At 42.1% G+C, this 14,835-nt stretch overlaps 1 protein-coding gene across 5 annotated transcripts in view; it reads left to right on the forward strand.

The window, feature by feature from the left end:
* LOC119965351 (tRNA selenocysteine 1-associated protein 1-like) overlaps positions 1-9,584 on the forward strand; it is a 28,718-nt gene extending 19,134 nt beyond the window's left edge. For 2 of the 5 annotated variants that reach the window (XM_038796006.1, XM_038796016.1), the window contains exon 9: positions 8,073-9,584. In XM_038796006.1, coding sequence (XP_038651934.1) covers positions 8,073-8,215 — 143 coding nt within the window. In that variant the 3' untranslated portion in view covers positions 8,216-9,584. Of the gene's footprint in view, positions 1-5,039; positions 5,207-7,223; positions 7,276-8,072 lie in introns of all 5 variants that reach the window. The other 3 variants (XR_005460494.1, XM_038796025.1, XM_038796039.1) reach the window with 3 other exon arrangements.
* Positions 9,585-14,835: the final 5,251 nt, after the last annotated feature.

The following is a 14,835-nucleotide window of genomic DNA, read 5'->3' on the forward strand; positions in this document are numbered from 1 at the left end:
ACAGGTTTTAGGATAAATACAAAATAGAAAGTGTATCTTAATCTACAATGTTCACATTAACACAAACTCCTTTTTAAGCACACAAGATGACTGGCAAGACACACACCTCTCTGAACCCAAGTGAATGCCTGGATTTCTGCTCAAATTCTCCCCCCACTCCCAGATGATTGTTATACCATGAGGGAAAAAGTACTTGGCTCATTGAACTCCAGCTTCCACATGGGTGATTTCAAATTCTGCTTTCAAAGTCACACTTTTAAATCTTTTAAATTATGATTTCCCTTAGTGGTTTGCATTCTAAAATCCAGACCACATTTCCCAAATGACACTTTTTTAAACAAAGTTTCCGCTCCAAAGTGAATCCAGTCCAGGATTTTACAACAACGGCTTTCTTTATCTTGATTGCTGTCCAAACGGTTCACAATTATTTTAACATTGAATTCCCAAGCTCTAATGGAACCAGATGTTTGATTTACCTTTTGAAGACTGCTATCCCACTTTAAATCTGGTTACTGTAATTGTCTCTTTAACTCAAGACTTTGTTTATTCTTCCTTGAATTATTCTGAACAATACTTTGGTCTCAGTTCACTTCACTCCAGTCCTATTAAACATTCTTTCTGTCCCAATTCCCTGGTAATCGGGACTGCAACTTATACTTTAGGAAGTCCAACTCTTTGCAGCTACCATTCTGTCCAGTCTTTCATCTGGCACAGTTGAGAGATGTTCACTCCCTGTGGTCCTGTCTCTAACTATCCACAAATTCAGCAAAAACTAAAACATAAGAGTTTTTTTTATCCTTGCAAGGGCCCCCAGTTACTGAGCAACCCATGCAAGTTCTATCTTCATGCCATGACCCTCTCTAAGCACAATAGAATCACAGTTGGAAATGAAACTAACCCCATTCATCGGAACACTTTTGTGCAGCAGGAGTCTAACTATAGATTTTATCCTTCCAGGCACAGAAACATTAAATTAAACCCACTTTAAACTGTACCTTATTTTTAATGTTTACCAGTAGAAATATAAATACCTTAAAACTACCTTTGTTTTCCTAACACTAAAAGAAAATCCCTAAAGACACTGGCTCAGATTTTCCTGGGCATTTCACCTTTATGATGCAGTCATACATGAAAGGTTCAAAATTAGGAGAAAATTATGGAGAAAGTGATTTCTGCCACATTATATTTTCCTGGTACCTTGCATTGCTTCATTGTTAATTACTATACTACACCCCCATTAAATTCAATAACGATCACAGTTTTCCCGGATTAGTGTAATTTCTCATGCTGCTGCTTCATTGGCTTAAAAGCAATGACTCTGTTCACCTAGCAGTGAGGTGTTTTATGCTCCTAGATAGGTTGTTCTTGCTTCCCAGTTGGCTTGAGCTCATTTGCCTAGCTCCCAGGAGCTTACAAAAAGAGTCTAATTTATTTTAAAGGGTCCATTCAATGTTGACTATGGTGAATTCCTTTGTGCTCTTAGAATTTATTTCAGTGAGTCTTAACTCACTGAAAAGGCTCATCAATGGCTTGTGGTTGGTACATGTGGTGAACAATTGTCAATACGATTGACAATTGACAGAGGGGCTGGTTTAGCACACTTGGCTAAATAGCTGGCTTTTAAAGCAGACCATGGCAGGCCAGCAGCATGGTTCAATTCCCGTACCAGCCTCCCCGAACAGGCGCCGGAATGTGGCAACTAGGGGCTTTTCACAGTAACTTCATTTGAAGCCCACTTGTGACAATAAACGATTTTCATTTCATTTCAATAGAGGTGCTGATAGAATATTTTTGCTGCAAAACCGATAGCTAGGCCTTCTTGTCCAACTCTGAATACCCCTTTTCAGTCTTTCTCAGCGTTCCAGATGCAAAATCAATGGGTTTTTCAGACCTGTCTTCCATTACATGAGAAAGTGGCACCCCGACACCGTAGAGTTAGGCATCGCACAACAAAGTAAGTTACCAGAGTGGATCAAAATGGAGTATCAGATTTTTCAATTGCAGCAGAGCTTTCACATCTCTGAAAGGTTTCTACTGTTCCACTTCCGTTTTGTTTCTTTGTGCAGAAGTAGATACAGTGGCGCCTACATTGCAGACCGGATTGGTAAAAGCTTTCCATAATAGTTTATCAAACCTACAAATGACCTGACCTCGACCACATTCCTCGGCTCCAGTGCTTCCTTAATCACTCAAACTTTCTCTTCCATATGAGATAAGCCTTATGCAGTGATTCCGTGGCCTAGATACTCCACGCTTGGTGCCTGAACCTGAGCACTTGCTCCACTTTTCGTGGCAAAGAGCACTATCTTCGGTTTGAGAAAGCAAGAATGAGGATTTACAAATAACTTTACTATAATAAGGCTTTATTAAATCTACAAATGACCTGAGCTCGACCACATACCTGGGTTACAGAGCTTCCTTAATCCTTCAAACTTTCTCTTCCACTGCCCTGCAATGTACCCAGTTCGTCTTTTTGAAAACCTCAGGATAATTTTTGTGTACTTTATCTCACCCCAGTTCAACTGAATTTTCCTGAGTTAGTCGCATCCTAGTCGTCTGGGCCCATGCCCCTTTACCATCTGGAGCTGTGCTCTCGTTTCTTGGCTGTTACATTCAGTGTCCAACTCTAATGCTCCAAGCAATGGTATGGTCTCTCTGGTGTATGTCCGAAGGTTGATTTGTGCCTGAATATGGGCTGGTGCCTGCTTAAAGCCCCAAATCTTCCTGAAGGTCTCCTCATTGATTACCAATGCAGAGGCTCCTGTGTCCACCTACATCTTGATTTTCTGTCTTTCTGCCCCTCACTCATATTAAATATATCCTAATAGTGCTCCTCTGTCTGGCCTGAGTTTTCTAAGCGATGTGCCACCGACTGAGGCTTCCTTGCATTTGAAGTTCCTTATTCAGCCTTTGACTTTCTCTTAGTACCCCGGCACTTCTTCGTTAAATGCCCCTACTTGTTGCACTGGTGCCAGACAGCGTCCATAAACTTAGTGATTTGCATAAAATGACCCTTCACACCTAAAACACTCCACTGTCTTCATCTTTTTACTTGCAGCTTATTTTTCTACTTGATGCAGTGCACCTGCCTGAGTGTGTCGGAATGGTCTTCTGAATATCTTTTGCATTGTTGACAGCCATTTCCATGCACCCTGAGAAATTTCTGGAGCCTTCTTAAATATAAGTATGGCTTCTCGCAGCAAACGTCGCTGAATGCTGTCCTTGTTAATGCCACAAACTAATCTGTCCCAAAGCATGTCTTCCAAAATGGCCTCAAAGCTGCCATGTTCAGAGAGCTGGCGCAATGTCCCATCTTCCAAAAATTACTATGGAATTTGAAATGTTGTACAATTACTGAGAGCTTGGGATTTTGAATAAGCCTCATCTACAATTCCATTTGAAAAGAAAAGTTGTTCCAACCTTTCCACATATTCATCTAGTTCTCGTTCTCTTCCAGAAACTCATTGATAGACCCTAACACAGCCATGGTGCTGTTAACTTGTCTTCCGTTGGTAAACTTATCAAAACTTTGCTGAAACTCAAATTTTTTTAATTCTTATCGGCAAAAAGATGTGGTAACTTGACCTCAAAAAGGTAATCAAAATGCGTTAATCTTAAAGTTAATCTTTAATATATAAAAATAATGAAATTTAGAATACAGTATGGACTCAAAAACAGGAACAGCTAGTTAAACATCAAAATACCAGTAACAGGATAGAATTAGAACTAACGGCAGTTAAATATGAATATATACAAGCAACAACAACTAATGATGTTGCAGCACTTACTGATGACATCAGCAATGGATTTAAATAAGAAGATACATAATAACACTATAATAATGATCAATTCCAATGTCACAATAAGATCACAGAATCGCAGGAAGCATTTTTCCAAATATACAGGCGGGTGTCCTATTGGTTTCCAATGTTTGGTCACTACTTGGAAGCGTTAAAAGATAAAGATCGGCCATTTTCTGCAGCGCTTCAGATCTGCTGTGGCACGTTATGATTAAAGTAACAGAAAAATATGTAGGAAGGTACTAACTGCGAGATCCAAACACTCAAAAGTGAGATTTTATAGTTATGTTTCTGATGTCCCCATTGCAGGAAAAACCGAGCCACTGTTTGATTCTGAAATATGTCCAAGCACCCACTAACAGAAAATTGATGTTACACAGCCATTGGCCATTATTTTGCATTGGGTTGAAATATCCATGTCTGCTGAAATCGATTTTGTCACTACTGTTGCGCCATGAATATTTGTACGCACTATTAGTGAACAAGTTTAGTACAGGACTATTGTATAACCTACACTGCGACAATTGAATGTTTCAAAAAGGGTGGAACTTCCATTGTGAAATCTGAATTAACATTCGTATACAAAAGTACCTTTGGCAATTGTTTTTTTCCCCTTTTTTCTTCCATTTCTCCCAAAGTCACTGACTGCACTGCAGTCCCTTGGGCACCAGCCACCCAATGGTACCTCATCCAAGTAGGTTTTCATAATGTGTGAACCTGGATAGGCTGTTCAGGCATGGGGATGTCACTACTAAGCACAATCCTTTTGTCCACACACGCACACACACCTTTCAGCAAGAGGCACTGGGTAATTATTAGGAGTGGAAAACCTTGGCTGATTTTTCCCCTCTCTAACTAGGGAGGCTGGTTTTGGCACCCTGACTGTAACCCTGGCTCAGATTAACTAACTCACCACAGACTGAGATTGAATCTTGGACCTGTATGGCTCAGTGCTGCTGTATTTTAACAGTGTTAAGTGTAATCTGTAAAACTATTTGGATAAAAATACATTATCATTGGGAAATTTTTGCATAAAAACCATGAAAAAAATGTTCTCAAATCTGAAATTCTTGGCAGTTACTTAAAGCTATTTCTATAAGGATAAAAATAAATTGAAAAGTAATTATAAGACAATGGGCATAGCATCCGCCATGCTGGCCAAATAGAGCTCCTGTGCGTTGTAAGGGATCTTTACTGGAACTGCCTCATTAATGCACTGATTATGCTTATTTGGCTCAGTGCATCATGGGAATATGCCTCTTCCTGCTCAAGGCCTCTCCTTTCCGGGTATATTCCTTCAGCCAGGAGGATGGGGTGGACAGAGCCAAGGACTTCTCCACGACTACAATCACCAGTGCTGTTCCATGTTCTGCTGACAAGGGGCGCATTTGCTTTGGCGAGACAATGTAAGTTTATGTCTCCAATGAGAAACTTTACTTCCGGTGCCCCCCACTAAAGGCTTTGTGGGAGAGTCATGAGTGGCTGGATGTCCAGGATCCCCGTGACTTTAAAGTTGTAACCTTTTAGATGTAAGGCAAGTTGTTAAAGCCACACAGTATCATGATGGGCCCATTTTCTTGTATTGACAATGCCTGGGGTTTCAGTAAATCTGAACAGATTATTTCATCGAACAGAGTTGCTTAGAAAGCATTCTCAGTTCACATGTTCACAATGAATGGGATTCAATCAGTGGTTGATGGCACAACAATTATGTCTGGCCCTCTTCACTTTTACAAAGCAACACCTTTGTTGAAGACACTAATGGAGAACAGTAGATTACATGTACAGTTTCAGTGTCTACAGCTGTCCACTGGCTGTCACAGCAAATGGTTACATGGTCCAGAAATTTACAGCAAATTTTTAAATTTGACTGCATTACAGAATCGTCCAATCAAACATTAATTTTTTTCTCTACCCAGCATCTTGAACTTTTAATTTGGTTCTGGAAGGAAACTGCAATTCTGAACTTCTGGCACAGGGTGGTGGCAGAGCAGTCAGGCACTATAAGGCAGTGGTGTTTGTGTCTCCGACTTTAAAATAATGCTACTGTTTCACTGTGACTCAGAGAATACACTGTAACACAGGGCAGCTGTTCTCTAAGATGTCCACCTCTTCCTTAATAAGATTTAGGCCCCTGCTCAGGAGGGTCGTTCTCCCTCCTCCTTATCTACCCCCTCCAACAAGGTGTGTATCTGTTTGTGCCTTGCAAAATCCTCCAGGGTTTCCTTGTGCACCTCAAAAAAAAAAAAACACGTGAAGTAAAATATGTTGTTTGCTTAGTTTATTTCTTTTGCCAATTTTTACGAACCCACACAACACTGGAGCATGAAGCAGAGGGCCAAGGTCTGGCTGTGAGTGAAACTCAAGCTGAGGACAGATTCAAGTTAGGAGGCATAAAACTGGTAGTGTGTGAGGGGAAGCACTTGGAGACAAGTGACTTAACATTCAGAAACCAATATCTTCACTGCCTCCCTGATTTTTATCAAGAATTACACATACTGAGCAACATATTCTGCTTCATTCCACAGAGCAGTTCTTCTGTTTCATCATCTAATTTCATAAACCTAAAAGCACTGAAGGAGACCATTCAGTCCATCAGGCCAGTGCCAGGTATTCAGTCCCACTCTTTCCCCACAACTCTACACATTGTTCTGTTCTTTTTAATGGCGGTACCGCTGACAGTGCCATGCTCCCTCAGTTCTGCAGTGGAGTGACAGTCTAAATTTTACACTAAGTCCCTGGAGTGAGACTTGGAACACAAAACCAAGAGTGCTACCCAGTGAGCCATAGCATACATTTCGGGTGACAAGTGAAACATTGGGAGGGAAGTGGAATAAATGGGAGGAGCCGGCAACCACTCAATGTCTTGAAATTTTCCACCAGGATTTACGGTGAATGTTGAATATATTTGACAAATAAAGGCCAGCATATTCATATTGTCCACTTGAAAATGTAGCATCACTGCATTATCTTTTGGCATTAGGGTCCAATGTTGCTATATTTTTAGTAGTACAAGAGGCAGCCAGGCATGCACCACAGCTGCAGGCATCCTAAAACATACAAATAGTGTTGGCCTCAGTATACCTATTTTGGTGAGCAATGGAGAGTCGCGAGCAGAGGAAAAGCTGCTCTGGTGCAGTTCACAAGCGTAGAAATTCCATTGTGCGAAGTCACTTGGCCTAACTATGAGTAGGTGTACAATAATGCAACAGATCTTAACATTAACAGTGACACTACCATGGTAACTAAATGAAGTATTGAAGTATTGCTATGGTCTGTTAGATTTGCAACTGTTTCATTGGTTCTTGCAGCAACAAAATGATGAGGTGTAAAAATGATCTTGTGTTCTTAATAAGACTACATCTCCACTTTGCAGCTTGTTTTGCTGTATTTAATCTGAAGTCAGTTTCTTTTTTTTTTCAGTGACCCTCTCAGTGCTAGCAACTTTACCAGGAAGATAATTGCACCACCATTTGTAATTAAACCCTTGATTATATTTTGTAAATTAAAAGGGTAGTTAAATGCCTAGTTTATAAAATATATTTAGACAGCTCTATAAGAGGTTTGTTTACAAGGTTACCGAAGAATAGGAAATAAGAATTTTCATTGACAATTGGGACAGAAAGGTTTTTTGGGGGGAGCATATTCTGGGAATAATTATGGAGAAGGAAAACTTTGGAGTCAAATTCTCCAGTTTATATTTTGTCATATCCATTGGATGCTGCTCACCCTCCTCCACAGACACTTTCTCCTCACCCCAGTGCCACAGTCTTTCTGAATCAGTTTCTGGGAATCTCAGAAGATATAGCGAGTAAAGCTAAGAGAACTGGCAGGTAGAATTAAAAAGGTGGCGATGCTGTGACTAACACAGTATACCATAGGCTGAATGAGCCATAAGGCATACTCTTGTTTTTACATTCCTAACTAAAAGAGATATGGTTAAAAGGTTAGCAAAAGCAAGAAGCACAGTGCACATGAAAATAAGTTAAACCGAGAGATAGCAAGAAAAGATTCAGATTCTCAACTGACAATTGTGGGAATTCAGAAAAGCAGAGGATATACTTACAAACAAATGTGAGAAGAAAGGGAAAAGAATTATGAGATGAATGTGATTTATGATATAAAGTTTTGACCACACTGGCCTCAGGTTTTCACAGTATTTAGTTTTTACTATTTGAGTTATTGGGTTTCTGTGACTTGTAAAGTAAAGCATATTCTCCATTGTGTACAGTATGTATTGAAGCGCTACTGTCATACTTTGTTATTTTCCAGATCCAGTTCCTCACTTGGATATTGAAGAAGCAAATGCACAGTTCATGGAACAGAGTGAAGAGTTCTATGATGCCCTGATGAATTGCCATTGGCAACCATTGGACAGCGTTGCATCTGACATCCCTGCTTCAGCCATAGCCTAGCAGATTAATATTGCTACTGTAAAGCTAGATCCAGATGATCAGCAACATCATGGGATTTTTTTTTAAAATCCCTTGGTTCTCGAGGTTTTCTGGTTCCTGCATAATTCTTGTTTAATATGGTTCTTACTGTGACAGATTTAATAAATGCTGCATCCTCTTGTTGTTTTATGCAAAGTTTGAAGCAAAACAGTGATTTCAGAAGAAATGTTCTTCCTTATTTTTCAAAAATTGAGATCCTAAAATTTCAGAGTTAGGGCTGTCCAAATAACTTATTCACAGTTAAGGATTAAAATATACTTGTATATAGGAGTAGGATAGCCAGAGAGGAAAGCTGCGTGGTAGTCTCACAACCAAAGGGTTCTGATGACACCTTAGACCCCAACAAGTTCATAAACATTGTGCGAACCTCAACACTGGAAAGTGCCTTATAACTCATTTCTTTGCATCCATTGTTACTTTTTTGCAATTTTGAGTTTTAGGGATTAAAAAGTTCAAATACCCACTAACACAAATGTAAAGGTCCTGACACAAGGATCTGGATTAATTTTTTCATGAAAAATGACATTTTTGAAGCAAGTTTGTCGATTTTATGACTACTGTTTTTACAGTCTGATACAGTACTGGTTTATTCACTACATTTTGCGTGTGTATATGTACATATAAGCCAAGACATTTTGATATTGCTGAGTACCTGTAATCATCTTTTTTTTGATCCAAATCTAACCCCAGCCCAGCTAAAACAGTCATTACTGACCCTTAACAATTTTTGTGTTTTGTTGTAGTTTTAAGATTATCAAAATAAAGGAAAAAGTGGAAGTCAGGACAATAGAGTGTTAGGATATTGGTGTAGTTTCGCCTTATCCACCTCCAACCCGAGCGTACAAACTTGAATAAGCCACAGGGTATGGGTTCGCTCCTGACTTTCAGCAGAGCACACAACAGACTAGATCTTTGTTGGAAAATAAGGTACAGTGTACCCTAGCTAAAGTTTTAAAATAACAGTGAGAGTATGTGTAAGATTTATTTTTTAAAGATGCCAAGTATCCCTCACTATTATTTCCAGGCATCCCTTTTTCCAGGGTAGTTTTGATGCTCTAGTTGCACTCCCATTTAAAAGTACTACTGAGTTACAAAGCAGTCAATGGGACTCCAGTTCTGTAAATTAATGAAGGGGGTACAATATATTGGGAAATAATTTGTTTGAAGTAAAATCGCAGGTGCTTATTTAAGGTCACTAAGTTCTGCTTGCAAATGTTGATGTTTTAATTTTTCCAGTTGTACTTTTATTGAAATTCTGATTTTATCATACTCATGAGCCTGTAAAAACAAATTTATTTTGTAAAATAAAATAAAGGTGATTTTCTTATCATTTCAGTTTTTAATGTATCTAAATTAGTACATTCCGAGCTTTATTTGCACTTGAATGTTATACAATACAATATATCTCTAACTAGAGTGTCAAAAATAAATGATACCCAATTGTGGGCAGAGCTCTGTACTAGGTCCATTAACGTTCATCGTTTTCAATATTGACACAGGGAGCTTTTTTGAAGTGCCTTTAAATTTGTTAAGAACATAAGAACATAAGAACTAGGAGCAGGAGTAGGCCATCTGGCCCCTCGAGCCTGCTCCGCCATTCAATTAGATCATGGCTGATCTTTTGTGGACTCAGCTCCACTTTCCGGCCCGAACACCATAACCCTTAATCCCTTTATTCTTCAAAAAACTATCTATCTTTACCTTAAAAATATGTAATGAAGGAGCCTCAACTGCTTCACTGGGCAAGGAATTCCATAGATTCACAACCCTTTGGGTGAAGAAGTTCCTCCTAAACTCAGTCCTAAATCTACTTCCCCTTATTTTGAGGCTATGCCCCCTAGTTCTGCTGTCACCCGCCAGTGGAAACAACCTGCCCGCATCTATCCTATCCCCTTCATAATTTTAAATGTTTCTATAAGATCCCCCCTCATCCTTCTAAATTCCAATGAGTACAGTCCCAGTCTACTCAACCTCTCCTCATAATCCAACCCCTTCAGCTCTGGGATTAACCTAGTGAATCTCCTCTGCACACCCTCCAGCGCCAGTACGTCCTTTCTCTAGTAAGGAGACCAAAACTGAACACAATACTCCAGGTGTGGCCTCACTAACACCTTATACAATTGCAACATAACCTCCCTAGTCTTAAACTCCATCCCTCTAGCAATGAAGGACAAAATTCCATTTGCCTTCTTAATCACCTGTTGCACTTGTAAACCAACCTTCTGTGACTCATGCACTAGCACACCCAAGTCTCTCTGAACAGCGGCATGCTTTAATATTTTATCGTTTAAATAATAATCCCGTTTGCTGTTATTCCTACCAAAATGGATAACCTCACATTTGTCAACATTGTATTCCATCTGCCAGACCCTAGCCCATTCACTTAACCTATCCAAATCTCTCTGCAGACTTCCAGTATCCTCTGCACTTTTTTCGCTTTACCACTCATCTTGGTGTCATCTGCAAACTTGGACACATTGCCCTTGGTCCCCAACTCCAAATCATCTATGTAAATTGTGAACAATTGTGGGCCCAACACGGATCCCTGAGGGACACCACTAGCTACTGATTGCCAACCAGAGAAACACCCATTTATCCCAACTCTTTGCTTTCTATTAATTAACCAATCCTCTATCCATGCTACTACTTTACCCTTAATGCCATGCATCTTTATCTTATGCAGCAACCTTTTGTGTGGCACCTTGTCAAAGGCTTTCTGGAAACCCAGATATACCACATCCATCGGCTCCCCGTTATCTACTGCACTGGTAATGTCCTCAAAAAATTCCACTAAATTAGTTAGGCATGACCTGCCTTTAATGAACCCATGCTGCGTCTGCCCAATGGGACAATTTCTATCCAGATGCCTCGCAATTTCTTCCTTGATGATAGATTCCAGCATCTTCCCTATTACCGAAGTTAAACTCACTGGCCTATAATTTCCTGCTTTCTGCCTACCTCCTTTTTTTAAACAGTGGCGTCACGTTTGCTAATTTCCAATCCACCGGGACCACCCCAGAGTCTAGTGAATTTCGGTAAATTATCACTAGTGCATCTGCAATTTCCCTAGCCATCTCTTTTAGCACTCTGGGATGCATTCCATCAGGGCCAGGAGACTTGTCTACCTTTAGCCCCATTAGCTTGCCCATCACTCCCTCCTTAGTGATAACAATCCTCTCAAGGTCCTCACCTGTCATAGCCTCATTTCTATCAGTCGCTGGCATGTTATTTGTGTCTTCCACTGTGAAGACCGACCCAAAAAACCTGTTCAGTTCCTCAGCCATTTCCTCATTTCCCATTATTAAATCTCCCTTCTCATCCTCTAAAGGACCAATATTTACCTTAGCCACTCTTTTTTGTCTTATATATTTGTAAAAACTTTTACTGTCTGTTTTTATATTCTGAGCAAGTTTACTCTCATACTCTATCTTACTCTTCTTTATAGCTTTTTTAGTAGCTTTCTGTTGCCCCCTAAAGATTTCCCAGTCCTCTAATCTCCCAGCAATCTTTGCCACTTTATATGCTTTTTCCTTCAATTTGATACTCTCCCTTATTTCCTTAGATATCCACGGTCGATTTTCCCTCTTTCTTCCGTCCTTCCTTTTTGTTGGTATAAACCTTTGCTGAGCACTGTGAAAAATCGCTTGGAAGGTTCTCCACTGTTCCTCAACTGTTCCACCATAAAGTCTTAGCTCCCAGTCTACCTTAGCTAGTTCTTCTCTCATCCCCTTGTAATCTCCTTTGTTTAAACACAAAACACTAGTATTTGATTTTATTTTCTCACCCTCCATCTGTATTTTAAATTCCACCATATTGTGATCGCTCCTTCCGAGAGGATCCCTAACTATGAGATCATGAATCAATCCTGTCTCATTACACAGGATTAATGCCACAAGTATATGTACTGGGGTTTAGTAATTCGGAACAGATTACTATCGCAGGTTGCTTTAGATAAGTTTGGTGAATTAACCCATGCATAGCCAATGTCAACTGATAGAAACATAGAAAATAGAAGCAGGAGGGAGGCCACTTGGCCCTTTGAGCCTGCTCCGCCATTCGTTATGATCATGGCTGATCACCAAGTTCAATACCCCGATCCAGCCCCCCCCCCATCCCCTCTCCCCCTTATCCTTTGATTCCTTTAGCCCCAAGAGCTATATTTCATTCCTTGAAATTACACAACATTTGGCCTCAACTACTTTCTGTGGTAGCAAATTCCACAGATTCATCACTCTCCGGGTGAACAAATTTCTCCTCACCTCAGTCCTAAAAGGTTTACCCTTTATCCTCAAATTATGACCCCCTAGTTCTGGACTCTCCCACCATTGGGAACATTCGTTCTGAATCTACCCTGTCTAATTCTGTTAGAATTTTGTAAGTTTCTATGAGAACTCCTCACATTATAAATTCCCAAGAATATAATCCTAACCGACTTAGTCACTCCTCGGGCGAAATTCTCCGACCCCCAGCAGGGTCGGAAAATCGCCTGGGGCTGCCGAAAATCCCGCCCCCGCCGTGGCAGAGATTCTCTGCCACCCGGGAAGTGGCGACGGCGGGAATCACGCCACTCCGATCGGCGAGGCCCCTGCGGCGATTTTCCGGCCCGCGATGGGCTGAAGTCCCGCCGCTGGGAGGCCTCTCCCGTTGCCGAGATTTGAACCACCTCTGGTGGCGGTGGGATCGGCGGCGCGACCGGGCCCCCGGGGTCCTGGGCGATCGGACCCCGGGGGGGATGGCCAGGCCCGCGATCAGGGCCCCCCGCTCAGACTCCGGGCCAGTGCCCTGGGTGCACTCTTTCTCCTCCGCCACCACCACGGCCTCCGCCATGGCGGAAGCGGAAGAGAAACCCACATCGCGCATGCGCTGGTGGTGACGTCAGCGGCAGCTGGCCGCTGACGTCACTGCCGGCGCATGCGCCGACCGGCGAAAGCCTTTCGGCCAGCCCCGCTGCCGGGCGGCGGGCCTGAAAGGCCGCTGGCGCCGGTTTTTTGCGGCAGTCTTCTGGTGCCAACCACTCTGGCGCGGGGCTAGCCCCCAAAGGTGCGGACAATTCCCCACCTTTGGGGAGGCCCGACCCCGGAGTGGTTGGCGCCACTCCCCTACGCCGGGTAGGGGAGAATCCCGCCCCTCATGACAGTCCCGCCATCCCGAGAATCAGCCTTGTAAACCTTTGCTGCACTCCCTCCATAGCAAGAATATCCTTCCTCTGATAAGGACACTAAAACTCCACACAATACACCAGGTGTGGCCTCACCAATGCCCTATACGATTGCAGTAAAACATCCCTATTCCTATACTCCAATTCTCTCTCTCTAAAGGCTAACATACCATTTGCCGGCTTTACTGCCTTCTGTACCTGCGCGCTTACTTTCAGTGACTGATGCACGAGGACAGAAATTTTGTAATACATTCAGGTGAGGAAACCACTCGAGTTCACCCTGAGGGGCTCAATACTAGGGTTTGCCGGAGGTGGCAACCGTTTATCAACTTTGGAAAGGACTATGCTGTCAGCAGAGAGTGGGTGGGGGGAGGGTTTAAAAATGGGAAGTAGGGGGTAGGTTGGTAGGGAACTGTTGTTGGGGTTTTTATGTGAGCCATGTTGGCTGGGTTTTGCGTTCTTGGTGTGTGGTTGTTCATTGTGTTAAAATATATAATATAAATGCCTCAATAAAATATTTTTCAAAAAAAAGTTAGGAAACATCGACCATAAAAGATGTACATTTTTCAACTCCCCAATGCCTACGCAGGACTAATTTATTGAATTCAAATTTAACCATCTACAAGGTGGGATTTGAGCCTGGAACCTCAAGAGTTCAAGGTCAGTTTATTACTTGTTCAGTAGCCGTAGTATTACACCATAGAGGGAACAGGTGTTCAAGGTAATAAACCGTAACTTTCTCCGAGAGGCAATCTGGATTGCTACTTTTGCCAGACTTACCACGCTAGTATTCCAAAGTCCCTCATTTAGGCTGGGTGAGACAGGAGCAGCAAAGCATACCCGGCAGCATCGCCGTGGAGTAATTGGTGTACAGAGGAAGTCACTCCCCCTTTTTACAGCTATAGCTGCCTTAAAGGGGAGGATTAAAGGGACAATGTACAGGGAGCAGATAAGTTCTAAAGTTGGGAGACTGAATCAGGCCCGGTTGGGTAGGGAAGTTTGGAGTCTGACCTGGTTAGGGGGGGCAGTCTGGGAGAGGGTTCAGTCCGTGGGAGGGGAGAGGGGGGTCAAGTCAGATCAAGTGTGAGGTGGGGGTGGTGTGGTGGATCCCCTGGGGGGGTGTCCTGGGCAAGGTTGGGTCTGATCTCCGATCCAATGGCCACGCTACGCCAGAAAAGTAGCTCATCGTAGCGTGGCCGTTAAAAACCAGGAGACAACGCTTCCGGGATCTACCTGGTTTGCAACGCCTTGAGAGATCCAATGGGACCTCGCGAGATGATGCAATATAAATCCTGCCCATTGTGTTTGGGAGCATTTTTTTTCAAATCTGCATATTCGAGCGAGACAACTAGCATCACTCTAATGTGCAGATTACCAAGGTACCTGAGGTTTTGGGATTCATTCCCTTTGCTTCAGAGACCTT

Source organism: Scyliorhinus canicula, chromosome 1 (assembly GCF_902713615.1).
Source record: "Scyliorhinus canicula chromosome 1, sScyCan1.1, whole genome shotgun sequence".
In the NCBI taxonomy this organism is placed as follows: Eukaryota; Metazoa; Chordata; class Chondrichthyes; order Carcharhiniformes; family Scyliorhinidae; genus Scyliorhinus; species Scyliorhinus canicula.